The 19,775-nt window shown below is 44.5% G+C and overlaps 1 protein-coding gene across 2 annotated transcripts in view; it reads left to right on the top strand.

The window, feature by feature from the left end:
* Positions 1–3,285: 3,285 nt before the first annotated feature.
* The window catches only part of STEAP1 (STEAP family member 1), a 22,854-nt gene continuing 6,364 nt past the window's right edge, over positions 3,286–19,775 (top strand). Inside the window, exons 1-4 of one of the 2 annotated variants that reach the window (XM_019508381.1) lie at positions 3,286–3,316; positions 12,602–12,706; positions 16,270–16,782; positions 18,079–18,243. In XM_019508381.1, the coding sequence (XP_019363926.1) occupies positions 3,302–3,316; positions 12,602–12,706; positions 16,270–16,782; positions 18,079–18,243 (798 nt within the window). In that variant the 5' untranslated portion in view covers positions 3,286–3,301. Of the gene's footprint in view, positions 3,317–7,500; positions 7,609–12,601; positions 12,707–16,269; positions 16,783–18,078; positions 18,244–19,775 lie in introns of those variants that run through there. The other variant, XM_019508380.1, reaches the window with a different exon arrangement.

Here is a 19,775-nt window from a genome sequence, read left to right on the forward strand (position 1 = left end):
CCTTGGGACTGGTGAAAAACTGACACAAAGTACCCATTCAGCAAGTTTGCTTTTTCCTGGGCATCGGTTATCAGTTGTCCCATCTGGTTTAGCAGGGGTCCAATGTTGCCCCTTGCTTTTCCTCCAGCTCCCCACATATCTGAAAAAGGACTTTTTATTGCCTTTGATATTTGTAGCTAGTTGGAGTTCCGTTGCAGCCTTGGCTTTCCCGGTTCACTCTCTGCAGGTCCGGACCAGAGCAAAGTATTCTTCCTTGGAGGTGGATCCAGTCCTCCATCCATTGCAGGTCTTTCTTTTTAGGCACAGGAGGTCTGCTAGTTCCCTGGAGAGCCAAGGGGGCTGTTGTGCCCTTTTGCTGCCTTTCCTCCAAGGTGGGATAGACCTTGCTTGCACATCCAGGATTGCTCCCTTGAGGAGCAGCCAGTCATCCTGAGCTCCCCTCCCCTTTGGGTTGTGGCCCTTTAGGGCCTCACTGACCAGCCTCCTGAGCTTGTTGAAGTCAGCTTTCCTGAAGTCGAGGACTTCTGTATTGCTGACTGACTTGCCAGCTTTACAGAGGATGGTGAAGGTGATCAGCTTGTGGTCACCGTCACCCAGCTTCCCTTCAATCATTAGGTCACTGATTAGGTCATCCCCTGTTGCCATTACCAGGTTGAGCAGCACTTGACCTCTCATCGGCCCATAGACTTCTTGCGTCAGATAGAGCTCATCCACGCATGAGAGAAAGCTTTGCAACTGCTCGGATTTGGCCAAGCACTCTTTCCACAAGATGTCTGGGTAGTTGAAGTCTCTTATGACAACCATGCACCGGGAAAATGCAGCCTCAGCCAATTCCCTGGCAAACTCCTGGTCAAGCTCTTGATCCTGGGTAGGAGGTCTGTAGTAGACTCCCACCATTGTGTCCCCTGTGCTGTGTTCCCTACGGATTTTAACCCAGAGGGTCTCCAGTCGTCCACCCTGGGCACCAATGTTGGCTTGCAGGGACGCGTAGCTTTCCTTGACATAGACAGCTACACCCCCGCCCTTTTTGTCCACTTACTCTCTCCTGTACAAGGTAAAGCCATCTATACTTGTGACCTAGTCATGGGTGGAGTCACACCAGGTCTCCGTTATCCCTATTACATCGTAATTATTTGTGTTTAGCAGGAGGACAAGTTCCTCCTGTTTATTCCCCAAGCTCCTGGCATTAGTGTACAGGCATGCAAGTGTCCCTTTGGGGGCCCTGGCCTTGCCTACAGATCATTCCAGGGCTGGGGCAGGGATGGGCTCCCTTAAATGGGGCAGGGATGGGCTCCCTGCTGGCTTTTCAAGGGTTGCTCAGTGGGCCAGCAGTAACAGTAGTCCCCCCATCCCTTGGCGGGCTTAGTTTAAAGCCCAGTGGAGCAGGTCAGTCAGTCTAGCTGAGAAGAGCCTCCTCCCCAGCAGAGAGAGGCAGAGGCCATCCCTTCCCAGCAGCTTACTGCTACTCTCACCAAAGAGCAGACTGTGGTCATGGAAACCAAAGCCTTCCTGATGACACCAGCTCTGCAGTCTTTGGTTCACTACCTCGATCCTCCTCTCCCTCCTCAGCCCATAGCCCGAAACTGGGAGGATCGATGAAAACACCACCTGCATCCCCAACCCCTAACGCTCCACTCCCAAATCCCTGTAGCACTTCATGACCCGGCTGGGAGTGCTCCAAGCTGTGTCATTTGTGCCCACATGAATAAGGAGCACAGGGTAGTGGTCAGTGGGCTGAAGGAGCTCAGGGATCTTCTCTGCAATGTCTCAGATTCGGGATCTCAGGAAGCAGCAGACTTCCTGGGCTAAGAGGCCAGGGTGGCAGATTGCCCCCTGAGTCCCCCTCAGGATGGAGTCTCCCATGTGTTTTGTCTTAGGTGGAGTGGGGGCAGTAGCTACAGTTGAGCCTGTGTTGCCTGCAGGAGCTGGCAGCTTGGCAGGCTCTGTTGGGGCTGCAAGCAAAGCTCCAGCGGGGCGGGGACCTTGGTGCAGCGGGCCTTGGGGCCCTTGACCACCTTGGTCCAACCCCTTGGCTGGACAGCATGGGAGATCCTCAAGTCCTCCCTTGTCCTGGAAGGCAACTGTGGTCTACCGTCCGCCTCCAGGGGGAGAAGGGCCTGGCAGTAGGAGTCTATCTCTCACTCACCATCCCTGATGGCACGCAATCTCTCCACTGTGGCCCGGAGCTCCTCCAGCTGGCGCACCAGAGACCCCAAAAGGGAGCAGACATCACAAAGGGAGGGGGCCATGCTCCCAGACCCCAGAGCCTGAAAAAGTGACAGGCAGTTGCCACAGCCGAGGGCCAAATCAGGGTCTTAAACTTCTGCATCCCAGGTTAATGCCATAAAATATTAGGGGTATTCAGTATTTTAGGATTGTATCTTCTGCTGGAGCTTTTCCATTTTGTATAACTAATTTAAAATGATTCTATCTGAATGATCATGGCACTCAGGTTGTTGGGAGGTAGCTTCAAGTCCCTGCTGTGAATCAAGCAGAATACAGATTTAAATCCAGATCTCCCCACAAAGCCCCACAAAAATGCCCTAAGTCAGTGTTCCAAAAGGTGGCCAGTAGGGAAAAGGAAGGAGAACTGTTCCCTCCTCCCTCTCTCCATCTCTCTCATTTTTCACAGACCAGCCCTTAGAGAGGGTTAATAGCTCATAATGCCAACTGCAAGGAATCCCTTGTCTGGCCAGAGACAGGCACTAATTAGGCCTGCACGAAACTTCAGTAGACGATTTGATTCGGAGATTTGGCCTGATTCAGTGGCCAAATCTCCGAATCTGAATCAAATCAGGAGACCAATTAAAAGGTCTGAATTGAATCAGAAGTCTCTGAATCAACTCAGAAAAGATTCAGCGCTGCTTTGGAGATTCGGCCATAGACTAAACAGGCAGCAGTCTTCGCCACGCTGCACACAGCTGCATCCAGCCGGTAAGTCTGTTGTGGTGGGTGGAGGGGGAAGGGAAGAGGTGTGGTGGGGGGCAGATCAACACCCCCACAGCAAGGGTGGGATTGGGGCTGGAACAAGCTGCCCACCCAGGGCAGGGGGGCACGGGACTCAGGGAGGGGGGCGGAGGGGCGCGGGATGCAGATGCAGCAGCACTGGGAGTGGGGGCTATGCCCTGCTGGCACTTGCCCAGCTGGGGCAAGGGGGAGCGTGATGCAGGCGTGGCTCACTCCAGGTGGAAGGGGACAAGCAGCAGCAGGGCATAGGCCCTGCTCACAGCACTGCCACACCCACATCCCACAGCCCCCCACCCCAGCGGAGGCTTCTGGCCTGGGACCATGTGGCTGCACCATGCAGGAAGCTCAGGTAAGGTATGGGGGGAAGGGCAGGGAAGAAGCTGTGCTTGAGCATGGCAAAAAGCAGCCCTTCCCCACCCGGTGGCCAGCACTCCCTGCTGCACCCAGTCACAGCCTGCACAGGCACAGGCACAGGCAGCTCCACATAGGCTCTGAGCGGCTGCAGCATGGGGCACCGGACATGGGGTGGGCGAGCAGCCGCTTTCCCCCTGCCATTCTCAGCACCAGCTTGTAACCCGCCCCTGCTGCCAGCCTGGACCCTGAACGGCTCCAGGCTCGCCCGTCAGGGCTGCGCCGTGGCAGCAGCTGCAGCCCCCGCACTTGCCGCACTGGGCAGTGTTTGCTGCTGCTACCCGCCCAAAGCTCGTGCCACAGTAGGCTGCAATGCAGCTGCCACCGCCACCTCTGGGCTGCCCAGAGCATGAGCCCGGGTGGGCAGCAGCAGCAAACACTGCCTGGCTGGAAAGTGGGGGAGGCAAGGGGCCACTTTTCCCCGTGCTCCGCACCAGCCCCTTCTCTGCCAGCAAGCAGGGGGTCGGGGCTGTGCACCACTCCTGCCTGTACCGCGGGGCTGTGGGGGCACTGGGAGTGAGCAGGCGTGGGAGCACAGGGCCAGCACCAGCAGGGCCCAGAGCAGAGTGGCAAGAGTACAGGGTCCCAGCTGGCAGGGGCTCTATGGAGCCAGGCCATCTCCCCCTCTCCCTGCTGGTGCAGCCCAGCCCGGCTCCACAGACCCCTGCCAGCCTGCACCCTGCTTTGGCCCCACCGGTGCTGACCCTGAGACATTGGTCCCAAGACATTGGAATACTGGTCCCAAGAAGGTGACCAGGGGAGGGGACACCTGTCAAGCGGCAGGGCTACCATGGCCCTCAACAGCTTTCCAAAACTGGGTAAGCGGCCCTCTGCCCGAAATAATTGCCTGCCCCTGTACTATTTGCTAGCCATGTCATCTTATTTCCTGAGGTATCCACATCTTAGGCGCCTTTCCATTCCATTGTTGGCTAGTTTAGGCAGCTCCCTGATCATCTAATTTCTAAAAATTTTCTCTTTCCATATGTGGCTCTCCCTGTACATTTCATACAGAATCTGAGTGCCTAGGTCCCTAGGACTTTGGTGTTGCCACACATAATTGCCTTTGAAATTCCAGCCTTTGCTCAAGGCAGACAAGGTTCTTTGGGTGAATCTGATATCTTTTATTAGAACAACTGAAATAGTTGGGAAAAAAATGTTTAGCAAGCTTTCGGGTTTAAAACCCCTTCATTTTATTTATTGAGCCTTTGCTCAATAAATTTATCCCAGAATTTCTGAGAGTTTTGCCATGGACTTTAACAGGACCTGATTTCACCTTTGGTCATTAATATAAAGCTCATAACTGTTAATGGTTCTTCTTTCTCTAGCAGCAGTAGACCAAAGGCATAGTTAGTACAGTGTTGCCATCAGGTTCCCACCACTAGATGTCACCCTGATAAAGTTAGTCATGGAGGAGTCTACTTTGAATTTAAAACCTGATAGCAAGTAAGGAAAGAACAGAGAAGAAAACAGGATGAAAGAGGGGGGAACACGCAAAAGCTTAAAACTTACTGCAAAACAAGAAGACTGCTGAAGAGGAAGTATATAGACAATCATCAGTGTAAAATTACAACACGGAAGAAACATTTAAAAGTGTAATTGAAAAAACACAAAAGATAAGATTGTGTTGTCTCAAATATTAGGAACGATTCCTTCTTTTTTTTAATGCTAATAAGGCAGCCTCTTGACTTCTGCCAGGCCTCAGGTTCAGTTTGGAAGAGCGCGCTACTAGGGCTCAATCTGGCCCAGAGAGCCATGGCATATGGCCCATGGGACTCCCTACAAGTTGAAAAATTTGGTGGAGGGTAGTGCACACTAGCTACACCCTCACCATGCACTAGATCTGGCCTGCAGACAGATCTGGCACAGCCTATCCTGCCTGCAGGTCAAAACGGTTGGCATTGTATTAGAGCATCCCACACCAAACAACAGGGAAAAATCAAGTCCTTCTAAATAGCATAAATAAAAGATCCTGCATTATGACCTGGCTAAGAGGATTCTGAGGCACAAGCTATGAACTGAATCTTTCTCTGTATCAAGCTGGCTACATTTTTCAATGTTTTTAACTCACAAAATACAGACAAGGGAATGATAAGAGATGAAACCAGATTAAGACAATTATAGTCCAGGCTAATGTTGCAAATCTGTCTCCAGAGTAAGACTGCCTTGTCAAAATTGCCAGCTATAAAAGGGGCATGATCAGGAATATTTGTATGAAGAAAGGCTTTTCAAACTGAGGGTTATTTTTTAGAAGCACAACTACACGAAGGCTGCTCCTCAGGAGGAAGTCAGGGGGGATATTTGGGAGTGGAATTGAGCAATACAACAGGCAACTAAAGAAAGGCTATTTGGTTCAGTGTGGATTTGAGAAGGGTATTTGGTAGAAGGCAGGTTAAGGCAGAAGAATTTCGCTGGATGCAGGTTGGATCAGCGGTGTGTGACACCCTTGTGCCACACTGCACAGGTTATGGGGTGTAGGAGAAGAGTCTACACTTGACTTAGGTCAGCTAGGGAAGAATTACATGGCAAGTGGCCATTTCAAGAGGAAGGGAATATTAGATAAGACCACAGGGGAGGGCACTAACAGGACAGCTAGTGAAGAGAAACAAGCAAGCCAGGGGACAGTGAAATTCCCAGTGCACTGACACTAGATTTTCAAGGTGCCAAAGGAAGAGTTACACTAGTTTTCTGCTGAGGCATGAAGTGTGAGTGATTAAGGACAAAAACTGGCAAGATACAACAGGAAGATGGGGTCTGGTACGCCGGGGTCTGGTACCACCACTTTTAGGGTGCATCGGTAGTTTTATTCAACCTGGAGTAAGAACAGGTCATCTAAACAGAGAGTGGGGGCCAACAGTTACCTGCATCTGGCACAGGATCCAGCCATTAGTGGTATTGTTGGGCCAGGTTTCATTGGGGGTTGGGTTTCTTGGGTGTAAGAGGAGTGGGGCACCCTAGTTCTCCTTTGGCCTGCTCGGATTTGGGCCTCCCCCTCTGCCCCGGGGCTGCAGGCCTGGGCCCTAAGAAGTTCCTACCGCGGAGCATCGCCACCTGATCCCTCACTCGGTGAGGGTGTATTTGTTGCATGCTTGACCACTTTCAAAGTGCCCTAGGGCAGGGCTGTGGTGTGCTTTTGGGGGAGGGGGGGGCGATCCCGCAAGGAATGTAACGTCTGTCTGTGTCCAAAAGGTGTGCTGGCGCAGCACGAGAAGCCGGACTTGCGGCGGGGGGCGGGCAGGGCTCCTTGTCCCCCAGGGCGGGGAGAAGGCGGGGCCGCAGGGCAGAGGGATGGATGCTGAGGCGGGGCTGGAGGGGGAAGGCAGCTGCGGGCTCCAGGCAGGGCATCTCCCCGCTCCCTCCCGCCGGGCTCTGCTTCGCGAGGCGCTGCGCGGGCTCCCCCGCCGCTCCAGCGAGGTCCAGAGAGGCTGTAAGTAAACTTCGGATCCCGGCGTTTCCTAGCGGAGGGGCGGCGCGGGGGCCGAGAGCTGCAGCACACGGGAGATTTCAAACTTGGGGAGCAAAGCAAAATGTTTGTTCAGGCGGGTTCCACGTGGCTCTGCCTTTAAAGGACAGGATTCCCCGCCCCCAAAGGCATTCCGACCGGAGAGAACAACGCTGGGCAGTATTTGAACTACCCCAGCTAGCCACTTCTGTATCCCGGCATCTTCCGCAAAGCTCGGGCAATTGTAAAAAAAAGAAAAGGCTTTTTAAAAGTGGAGATGCAAGAAGAGGTTTGAGAAGAATTGCTGACACGTGCCAAAATGCAAGGCACTCTTTGCAAGAAGAGCTGGTGCTCTTGAAAGGTGTATGGTGCAATTGTGCAGCCGCAGCTGAAGTTTTAAAAGAGCTGAAACTCAAAAGACAACTTCATGATACTGGGTTGTTGGTTGTAGCCATGTTTGTCTAAGGACATAGGCAGGCAAGAGCTTTTATTAGACCAGCTGAGTAATTGTGGTGTCTTTTTTCCAACTACTCACTTGGTCTGGTAAAAGATATCACAGCTACCCAAATAATCTTGCCAAACGTCACGATAGTTTTTTCTTTCCTCTTTCTCTTATAGGACCAACTCCTGAAGTTTTCGCTGCCATTGACTTCAGAGGAAGTTCTCTGTGGGTGAGGTCCTCTGAGTTTGGATCCTAGTTTATTCAGCAGAGTAATGAGCTAGCTCTCACCTTACAGAATGGAATGGGCACATTTATAAAGAGAAATCCTGTTTATAAAACAGAACATGAAACGAATGGCAATGGCTTGCCCCTTCTGAATCGCAGGTTTACATTTTCAGGAGGTTTTTTTACTGCTTCATTGATATGCAGGGAGCATAGTAACTACTGGAACATTTTTGTTATATAACAATTGCAATCTACTTAGCCAAATAATTCTATTTAGTTGAATCTTCAAAACTAGATGTTAAATTTAATGGTTCGGGGTTTTTTTGTTTTCATGGAGGCAGTAGAGATGGCTGCTACTTTGCCAGTTCATAAGACACTGTATAGTGGAATTACTAAAGTCTCATATTTAGGACTCTGCTGTTATTGGACAGATTAAATGAGTATTTTCTGTTAATTATGTCTTCAGAGGCCAAGTGGACTTTGATAATTAAGCACATCTGATTCCATGTACACAGCTGAAACCTGTGCTTCCCTGAGTGCATTCACTCACATACTGCCTTTCTTTTTATGATGTTGCTTATTTGCATTTCCTGAAAAAGCCATCAAATCAACTTTTGGTATCAACAGCTGTCATCCCAGCTGATTGCCTTTGTGATATATTTCACTATATCTGTCCTCCCAGTACCACAAGCCTTTAGTAGCTGGAAGGTATTGTGGGAATCCTCACTCACAGGATAAATATGGTATTGGAATAGAAGCAGTTAGCTGTATTAGTCTGCAGTCAGGCAGAAGGCAGACTAGATAGTCACTTTATGAACTAGATTTAGCTAGCCTATAAAGTGCAGATCTACCCAGTCTCCTATTAAAATGGGTCTCCGATGCTTTAATAAATGAACAATAATTGCACATCTAGCTTTCCAGATTATGGTTTGGGTGAAGTTCCTCCCAGAAAGGAAGGTTAGAAAGATAACATTTTCTGTACCAGAGGACAGTGCTTCAGGCACTCATTTTGGTCTATATGTATGGCTCAACTGGTCTGGAAAATACGTTAATACTGGGCGCGTTTACACATCCGTTAATGCGCTGTTCCTAATGCAGATTAAATTTAGTACTTCCAATGTGAGGTACTAAATTAATATGCATTAGGCTGCCTTAGTTTACAGTAGCACAAGTGCACACTTTTTAGATGATGCTCAATGCACAGTAACCTATTTTACTGTGCATTAACATAATAGTATGGTTTTCTGTGCACCGCTTTAATGCGCAGTAAAATAGACTACTGTACATTAAAGCATATGTGTAGATGTTCCCACTGAGAGGTGTATTGAAATATTCTGGGGGTTTCTAGGATAATGTTTAATGGGATTGTTTCATATTTTATTTTAATTCTCTACTAGACTTTATATGTTAATTTTTTTCTCTTGTGTTATATGTTATTTTCTTCAAGCGTAAGCTGCCCTGAGCCTTCATTGGGAGAGTAGCATATACATCTAATAAATGAATAAGTATGGGGAACAGAAGCAACTAACATCACTCACAAGTTATTTAACATCCAAAAAGTTGCCTTGGTGCAAAGAAGTTAAAGTGAAACGTAAGGTTCTCCATGATGTTTTGCTCAGAGAAGTAATCAAAATGTTGCCACATATTTTTGTTGTGGAAAGCAGTATTGCTTCTCCCCCAACCTTGCACAATCATTCATGAGGTCTCAAAAACCCCATTATTTTAAAAATAACAATTTCTGGGCTCATTTTATTTGTCTGCTACTTCCTTAGTAGCCAGTACTTGGTTCGCATTTCAAGCTATTCTCCACAACCAGGTGGGCTAGAAATTTATTTTGTTTAAAAATATAAATTGAGAAACTTACCTAATCACATGATTTCAGGATCTGGAGCTTTAAGGAGACATCAGGTATCATGAAGTGTAATAATATTAGGATTTTTAGAGAGAGGGATTGTACTGGTTTGAAGAGCACCCTGAAACCTTTCTACTTGTTGAGGAAAAAAGGATAGCGCTAACCGTCTATAAGAAATCTCCCAACATCATAACCCTAAAAATCTGAGACAGGCTGAAAGAGAAATGCAAAAGGAGGCTAAGAGGTGTGCCCAAGATTTTTGGTTGAAATTCTGTGATGATATTTAGAAAGCAGCTCACGCAGGTGCTCGCCGTAGAATGTACAAAGGCATCAAATGAGCAATTGGTCCAGTCAAGAAGAAAACAGCTTCACTAAAACACTTAAATGGAAATGTCAAACAAAGGGAATAGAAGTGACTTGACAACCATAGAGGTATTTCCCTGCAGAGCATTGTCGGAAAAATTGTCACTTGCATCTTGCTGCCTAGGCTGCAATCTCTAGGTGAAAGAATCTATCCTGAAATTCAATGCAGTTTTTGCTCAGGACACTCCAACACTGATGCCATATTTTCAGTCAAGCATCTGCAAGAGAAGTGTAGAGAAAAATGAATACTACTGTACATAGCCTTCATCAGTATGACGAAGGCCTTCTATACAGTCAACAAACAAGGACTTTTTACTGTTGTGAAGAAACTGGGTTGTCCCTCCAAACTGCTGAACATAATTCGCTCATTGCCTCAAGGTATGTAGGCAACTGTAGTGTATTGAAACAAATGCCTTTGATATCAGCAACAAGATCAAACCGGTGTGTTTTAGCCCCCATGCTTTTCATTCCTACTTCTTCATGCATTCAAAGACAGCAATGATAGTATTTATCTTCAAACCAGACTAGATGAGGCTTGTTCAACACCACCAGGTTTAGAGCAGAAACCAAGCTGAAAGAACTAGTTCTGAAAGATTTCCTGTCTGTGGATGATGCAGCCTTGGTTGCCTACAATGAATTTTCCCTGCAAAATCTCTTGGGTAGATTGTGTGAATCATGCAAAAACTTCAGGATGGCACTTATTCTGTAGAAGACTATAATCATGTACCAAGGGGTGAAAGAACATCACTCTGGAGGATAAATCTCTTGGTATCATTGACAGTTTTTGCTATTTGGGTTCTACAATTAGCAGGAATCTTGAGCTTCAGACTGAACTGACTACCAGAATTAGAAAAGCAACTAAGAATTTTGGGCTATTACAAAAATATGCATGGAATAATAGGAGACCATCAGCTAAGGTGCAGGTGCGAATCTATGTGGCTTGTGTACTGTCATCCCAGCTTTATGATTCAGAAATGTGGACTACACATACGAGGCATATTAAGAGACTGAACAACTTCCACATGAGATTTCAGGATCTTACACAGACAATAAAGTGGGAAGACAGAATACTAAACACAGAGGTACTGGAATGCGCAGGACTGAGACACTTAGAAACCATTATCAAGAAGAGGAAGTTGCGATAGATTGGCCATGTCAGAAGAATGGGAGAAGACCATATCCCTAAGAATGTTTTGTATAGTGAGATTTGAGATGGCTTTAGAAAGTGGGGTTGCCATGTATGGTGGTACCACAACGTGTACAAGAATTATATTAAGTTGTTCAACATCAACGTAGAAAGCTGGGAGGAATGCACAGTAGTCTGGAGGGAACATCTGGCACTGAGTGCAGCTCAACATGGAGTGGCGTTGATCTAGAGGATGGAAGCAAAGTGAGAAAGAAGGAAGCAGCATGCTGTAAATTTGGACTCCAACTTAGACAACATATGGATCTGTGAAACTTGTAACAAGCTGTCATTCTCAAATTAGACCTGTCAACCACAAATGGAATCATCAGGCATCTGACTAGACCTTTTACATGTACACCATGATCTAGAATAGTGGTTCTCATCCTATTTGCTACAGTAGACCACACTTGCAGCTCTCAATGTGGTATGTGGGCCATACCCACACAATGTACTTCCTGCGTATCCATTTAACAGGATGAAACATGAGCCACATTAGTGTGCTGATTGGGCTGCATGCAGGCCATGGGTTGAGAACCGATCTAGAGGATTGACTCTTGCCTACAAATGATAATGGCAGTAGCATGATTGATAAGAGTCAGAAGCCAACAATAGATTGGAAGAGACACATTTTTTGTCTTAGAGAAGGGGAAATGTGGACTCATTAATTTTATTTATTGAGTTTTCTGTGACACTTTTCACAACAGTGTGATTGAGTAACTCACAAACATTAACATTTTTTTCTCCACAATGACACAATGCCTTTTCTCCACAAAGACTAGTTGTGGTGAGGTGAACAAACCTGAGCCAGGGAAGAAAAGTGTTAACCTGCTTGGCTCCAGACTGAGGCTCTAGTTAATCCTGCTGTGTAACAGGATCTATGATGGTTATGCCCAGAGGGAACACTATCTAGGGGGAATAATCAGAAGAGAAACATGAAACTTAGAGGAGGAGGTGGCCATCAGAGGCACAATAGTTTCTTTCTCTCTCTCACTAGATTCTTAGAGCCATGCTCTGAAAGAGTTGCATATAGTGAAAAAGTGTGAACCAAATTCTGATGTTATTGGTAAACATCTGGAGTCACTCCAATGCAAGATTTAAATATTATATTTAACAGTCCTTACAGCCTGTACTGTAGGCAAATGGCACAGAGTTTTGAAAAGATGAAAAGCACACTATAAATGTAGTCACAGCATCTTAATATTGCATCCTGACACTGAAACACAATAATAGCATTGTTGTAGCTTAGCATTAGTATATATACTGATTCGACACCATGATGCCTGTATCACAATGCAGTATCAGGGCATTCCAGTGCAGTCATCTTACAGCTCCTAAGTCCTTTCCATGTAATTGCCAATCTTTTCTCACATGTTTGACATCTAAGAAAAAGAGAAGTATCTCTCCATCTCCATTTTATCACTTCCCCTTGCCACCTTCTTGGCTTCTATGAATATAAATGTGCTACCTCTAGCGAGACAGCAACAGGTGCTTTTAGTATCCTCACTGTACCTAGAGTGAAGAGGAATGAAGAAGCTCCATTCTAAGCTATCCATTTTCCAGAAAAGTACATACACTATTCTAAAGAAGGTGTCATTTGTATAGGACATCAAGAATCCTAAAAACCTCTTGTGGATGAAAATATCATTTCAAAATGTTAAGAAAAAACTGCAACAGTGTATTTTAACACTTGTCTTAAATCCAGCACTTATTTTTTAGGGTTCCTCTACAGTGGAAGGTATGACAGGAGATAACCATGCTGTGGATTGTGATGAAGTTCAGAAAAGAGAGACTGGGAAGAATATGGGAAATCAATGCAATTTGGTAACATTCATTTAAATAAAAAAGGGTTCTTGTGCTTCATGACAATGTTTGCTTCTTAAACCAAAGTTGATCCAGAGACATGGGACCAGATCCTAATCAGCTTCAGGCACCTAAATAGGACTAAGATGAAATTTAGATGCGTAAGACACTAAGGCTATACATGTGTTTGTTCATGTTCTAATTAGAATGCTCCAGCATCATCTCATCATCATGTGTGTTCAGCCCCAGCACATTTTAAAATGGCCACGGGACATTCACTGAGGTTTAGATGAAGCGTCCCACAGCCATTTTAATGTGTGGGGGCTTAATACATGTGACAGTGAGCCATTTTAATTAGAGTAGCTGTCCGGGAACTGCTCTAACTAAAGCGCCCCACCCCCATCCAGGTATATAGGCAGCCAAAGAGCAACCAAAATCAGTTTCCCTCAGCAGCTGGCAAATCACCTAATCATCTTGCCTCCATTTAGATGCCTAAAAAAAGCCTAGGTGCCCAGGCATGGGCTCCTGTATGTGCTCAGAGGTAATCTAGATCAGCCACCTTAGCATCTAACCTCCACATATACTCTTGTCATGTTTCAGATTGGTGTGAGGAGGCACTCGACTCTGTACATCTGCAGTTCCTTAGGTGGGCTCCAACCTTACCTAGCATTTGTTTGATGCTCCAGTAATAAATGCAGTTCAATGCACAAGACAGAGCAGAGGGAATGATGGTGCCATCTTTTGCCAGTTTAGGAGTAACAGAGCACTTGCCCAAGAAATCAGAGCTCTTGGTTCTAGGACTACCTTACCCTGAGAGTATTAAAACCCACATTTACCATTTCCCATAAGAGGCCCCTAATTGCTAAGTTGTAGGCTAAGCTTGGTGGGAGCACTGTCCCCAATTCCTCTGGAAGTTAGCTCGCAAAGAGTGCAAAATTCACAGGGCCAAAAGGATTTGTGAAGGAGTCCTGAGTTTGCTGCCTCTGGGTTAGCTAGGCCTGTCCCTCACTTTTTTTTGCATGTGCACTTTTAACCAGGCAGAATTCATTGGGTTGCTGTGTCATAGGGGTTGTTGTGCTTTATACTGAACTTGGTGCTGGTCTTAGGTAGGTCTTACTGGATTGCAGCATAAGAGAAGTGCCTCCCTTACAGTCCTGGGTCAGATCCTGTAAGGTCTATAAGGTAACTCCCCAGAATTCGAGGAAGGAGCAGGAATTCAGACATGTATACCTGGTGTGGCTAGGATTCCTATGGAGTACATGTAGGTACCTGCCTGCTGAGTGACCAGGCATTCAGGATCAGTCCTAGGAGGTACCTAGGTCTCCTCACTCAGTGTACAGGAATCCAGGCCTGTAGATTTGGATCACATTTTGGGTCAAGACACTTCAGACATTGCAACAACTAAGTATGAAGTGCGTTAGAGGATGAATAGGATCTGATTCCTGCTTTTCCTATAAGACTAAAATATCAGAGTATTTTAAGTCTTGTAACAATATTGGCACAAGGAGATGAAGAAGAAATGTCACATTTCATTGTGTTTAATCAAAGACCAGGCTAAAAAAACCCACACAAAGCTTGGGCCAGCTAAGTGGTTGAGCAAGCACAATTCAGAGCCTTGTGAAGGCTGTGCTCTACCAGCTGCAAAAAGCCCAATCGTTATCACTGTATTCTAGCAAAGATATCCTTAAAATTTCCCTTTAAAAGTGTCTTTTTTCAAAATTGCCATATTATGATGAGAAAGAAGAGTCCAGTAAACAACATTTGTTACAGTAAAAGAAAAAACCTCTGTTGATGCACAGAAACAATTCAAGCTGCTCCTGCTTATTCTGAGGGCAGTGGACTCTATTACTAGAGCCTGTAGAATATTGAATTAGGCCTTTCAAACTAGCTCTTTGAAAGGTCAGCATCTCTGGACCAAGCTCCAAGGTGAATTTCAGTGGATACAGTTTACACCTTCAGCCCCTTGAGGCCTCCTCCCTTTGTAAATGTGTTCAACCGTCCCTACTCAAACTTTGTGAAGTTTTTTTGATTCCCTTAGACTTACTTCACTGACAAAAAGGTATATTTTAACTACAGGAAAAGCATGCACTAGCTCTCCCACCAAAAAGTACTTGTGGAGATAAGGCTGCTTAGTTTTACTGTGAGGTAAACGTTATCAGCCGTGGATGGGGCCACGGTGCCAGTCTTGCTTACCTACATGTAGTGCCTTGTCTCCACTTCAGATTTTACAGCAAGATAACGATGCACCTTTGTTATCTTGCCAGAAAAATACAAAACACAAGACAAGAAAATAGCTTTGTGTTAGTGAAGATAAAGACTTCAACTAACACATACTTAACCTTATGTTATTTGCCTGCTGCCTCTTTTCCCTTATGCAGCCTCTCGGAGTTTGGCTCTGATTTATGTCAGGCCCATTGTCACGTAGAGCAGTTTGGTTCTTGAGAATGATTCTAGGCGATAGAACTGAATGTGCTTTGGGACTCCTCCAACCTCCTAACTTGAAGCAGATTTATCACTTCCAAATAACTAACACCAATTAGTTTCTCCAAATCTAATACTCTTTGCTGATGACTGGATATTTGCCAAGTTAGCAGTTTTAGAGCTCAGCTATTTCTAGGCTCTTTGAGGCTATATTATTTTTATTTGGATTATTAAAGGTAATGCACCTTGTGAGCAATAAATATAATAATAGTTTACCCCCAGACATACCTTTGTTGCAGGAAATGTATGAGCATTTCAACATTAGCATCTATATTTTCTTTTTATATCTATACAATCTGTTTCCCTCTAAATGAGGTACTGAGCATCGGATAGTTTTTAAATGTACTATCCAATAATAATGCATGCTGTGTTTTTATGCTGAAAGTTTGACTTAATTCTGCTTTCACTTAAAATCAATGATAATTTTGTCACCCACTTCAGTAGATGTGTGATCAAGCAGTGCCTGCCTGGCAACACAAAATTCCATTTTTAATTGAGATGATCTAATTTTGCATAATTTGTAAAATGATAAATGAAGTAGGAAATGCTAAGACTGTGTGTGTTTGAGACTGGGGTTAAGGAGAATGAAAATATAATTGGTTGATGTGTCCCTTACACTGTAGTCCACTGCCTGGGCATCATAAATAGAAAGATTTTCAGTTTGTCCTACAAATGCAGTTAAAATGTGCTGAGTGAATAGACTATTGTATTCTAAAGTTTCTGGATTTCATTTCCTCATGCATTATTTTGCTTATGTTATTAGTGCATATCTCTGCTTTGGAATTAATTTCTTAAGACCTTGTAATGAAAACTTCTCTTATGGCAGTTAACTTCCTACAATGAGCATCTATTTTAAAATCACCTCAAAAGAATGTAATCTAAGCCAGAAATCTAAATATAAATATCCTCAGCTCACGTACTTACTACCTGCAACCTCACATGTCTAAGCGGCTTCACCTTTAATAGTGATTATTTTATCATTTATATAACATATGGGAGAGATAAAGTAAAAGGGCAGTAATGCAGAAGTCTAAGATGGTTGATGAATTCTTTAATCTCTCCATAAATTTGATGCATTTTTTTCTTTTTTCCAATCTTTTCAGAATATGGATTTACAATTTACCAGGACACCAGAAGTGGCTGCACTTTTCCATTTACAGAATAAACATCATTTTGATGAATTTGAGTGCTCTTCAGATCAATATTGCAAGCAGGATCTCTTTCCTAAGTGGCATTTGCCAGTGAAAATAGCTCTTGCATTGGCATTGTTAACATTTATCTATACTTTTCTGAGAGATGTTATCTACCCTTTTGTAACTAGTAATGAAAATGCTTTCTATAAAATTCCAATTCTAGTGATAAACAAAGTTTTACCAGTGGTTTCAATCACACTTTTGGCACTGGTTTATTTACCAGGAACATTAGCTGCTGGGTTCCAGCTCTATTATGGCACAAAGTATAAACGATTTCCACAGTGGTTAGATAAGTGGATGTTATCAAGGAAACAGTTTGGACTTCTCAGTTTCTTCTTTGCCACAATGCATGCATGCTATAGCTTGTGTTATCCAATGAGAAGATCTTACAGATACAAGCTGCTGAATTGGTCATACCAACAGGTATGGTCAGGTCACAGATGTCAAACACTTGCATCCAGATAGTGTCTTCATCTTGTTCACATCCACAGGCCTGGGGGAAATACTTTCATCTGAATCTGAAGCAACTCCACAAAGCTTTCTGTTTAAAAGCTGTGGGCCAGTTTATTTCCATTAATATGCCACAGTGCTTTGAAGTGAGAGAGCTAGATCTAAAGAATGGAACAGAGTGAAAAATCCTAGGTTATCATATATTGCTGAGCAAGTCATTTCCTTTATTTGTACTGCAGTTAAGCTGTCTGTAAAATGGCTATAATTATATATGCTTTGCAGTAATTAGTTGTTTGCAAAGCACTTGAGATTCTCCATATGAATATTTTCCAAATCATGGCTGGAAGATTTGAAAGAGTTGTAAAGTTTTCATTAAAGTTACATATCAGATTTCAGCTAATAGTACATAATTACTTTATTCAGAGGGCAGGATGTTTTCAAGAATTCTTGAGAATTCTGCCAGCTCGTTACTACAGAATATGCAAAATAAGAATCTTTAAAGCTGACCTACGTGGCTTGTTAGGCATTCCCCTGATATTCAGGAATCTCTAGGCAGTAAGTATAGTGTCACTAAACCATTCCCAACCCCTGGTGCAGAGCATGCGTCCAAGGCGGGGAAAATGACTCTAGAGCGCACTGCACTAGGATTAAACAGCCTCTTGCATTTGTAACTTCAAAGATCAGGGCCCCTGAATCCCAGCCTCTGTAAACCATTGTTTTCAGTACAGCTCAATATATCATGTGTTTTTTGTTGGGGGTGGGGGGTGTTAATCAGAGTTAAATGGCTATCTTGGCAAGATAACAAAGTAATCAGGAATTCCTGCTGAATTAGCCCTTTTAAAATAGTCCTTGATAATATACTTCTTGTTGTTAGAATCTGCCAGACATGGTATTTAGCCATAAATGGAATTTTGTTTGTCAAAGAATAAAGTTTCTCCTACTGTGAAGTCAGGTTAAGAAGGCTGCAGAACAAGTCTGTGCTGGGCCAAGGCAGGGCTGAAATCAGTAAATACTTCTAACTGGAGCCTAATTTAGTTCAGCATAGGCTACTGCAACTGTTGTCAGAAGTAATAACAGTTGCATTCAGAGACTTGTGTACATTCCATTGGATGGTCAAAAGCAATAACATGGAAGTGAAAACCAAATGAAGGGGGGAGGAGAAGAAACAGGTCTCTGGGCCTATTTCCTAATGATTGTGAAGAAAAAAAATATTTTTTGGAAATACCAGGTACCATATTCATCTCACTTAAATGTTATTTTCTTTGGCAGGTCAAGCAAAACAAGGAAAATGCCTGGATTGAGCATGATGTTTGGAGGATGGAGATTTACATCTCTCTAGGAATTCTGGGACTTGCTATGCTGGCCATACTAGCAGTAACATCAGTTCCGTCTATCAGTCACTCTTTGACCTGGAGAGAGTTCCATTTTATTCAGGTATGAATAAATCCACATTATGGGTGATCTGTCTTCCTTTGGAGGATTTTGCGTGTCAGTTAAGATCATCAATTAAAAATATCAATATGTAGTGGGGTTCCTAGAAATCAGTCCAGAAGTTTAGTCATTGTTCTCTGGCAATTGCTTGGCAAATAAAATATTGACTTTCTCTCTTACATGGCAAAAAAATGGTTGCCATGAAAGGTTGTTGGATATTAGCAATTGTCATCATGAAATAAAACCTCGCTCACCTGCAGGACACCAGTTTAGATATAACCCAGAATGATAGCTGATGACCAAAATAAAATGATTGTTTCATGGTCTAGTGTACAAGAAATGAATCAGTGGTTTCAGTACAAACCATCGAAAATGGTTGCGCCTTTGCTGGAGGCCTGAGGAGAAAGCCAAGTATTTGAAGAGTATTAAAGTAGAAGACCTGTAGTCCTAGAGCAGGATCCATGTATGCTAGCAGGTCAGCATAGACGTTTTATTGACATTTCCAGAGTCAGATGTTTAAGGTCTAATCATTGGGTACAAACTGACCTACATTTGTGCAGGATGCAATGAGGAGAAAGATACTTCTAAGCCACTTCCAACTCCCCTGCTCTGGGGTCTGTGAGCTGTCAATAACAGTCTCTTTTCATTTACCAAAGTTCAGTGGTGTGCACAGCCTTAGATAATCCCCGTTCACTTCAACATGCCCCTTTGCATTGTAGCATTAGGAGTGCGTGGTCTAGAGATGGCTATGTCAATTTTGTACTACATGGGATCATATTATACAAGCAGGATTGTCTGTTGTTTGCCCTTCGCTCCTTGGACCCCACTTCCTAGCTGTTTTGAGATACCTAAGCATCACAAAGAAACCAGAGTTCAGGGGCAAAACTTCAGCCTTAATGTATACAGAGAACTTCAGTCTTCAGGAATTCTAGCCCTGTCATACCCTTCAAAAAGTTGTGTTCAAGAAAAGGAAATCTATCTGAATGGCTTCTACCCTTAGTTACAGTAACAAACCCATTTTTGGATGCTAAGATTATACACATGTACTTGCCTTACTCAAGTTAAAGGCTAATGTCTGAGGCTCTGGTTCTCCTGCCGCTTATGTTATATAAATCAAGAATGACTCCATTGAAGTTAGTGCAGTTACACAAGTGCTGAAACAGGCTCTGAGGACCTAAGTTTGGAAGTTTGATCTAGTAAGCACCTTGTCCTTGAAAACTTAGCAAGAAGTGTTTCTCTCTTACCAGTTTTGTGATGTAGAATCTTATATACCTTAGTACAGAGGTGCCCAACCTGTAGCCCGTGGGACAAAGGTAGCCCATGGAGCCATGGCATCCAGCCCACAGGGCTCCCCATGAGTTGGCAAGTTTGGTGGTTGGGAACCAATGGCCAACAATACTGACACCCCTCCCCTGCTGCCAAATTCCCAAGCCCCACAGAGCCAGACTGGAGCCAGGCCCTACATCTGCTTCCCCTCCCCCCTGCAGCCAGATTGATAGTAAGGCAACCTCCTACCCGCTCCCTGCGCCGTGCTG

This window comes from Gavialis gangeticus, unplaced genomic scaffold (assembly GCF_001723915.1).
Source record: "Gavialis gangeticus isolate Ggan-Ray unplaced genomic scaffold, GavGan_comp1, whole genome shotgun sequence".
NCBI classification, from domain to species: domain Eukaryota; kingdom Metazoa; phylum Chordata; order Crocodylia; family Gavialidae; genus Gavialis; species Gavialis gangeticus.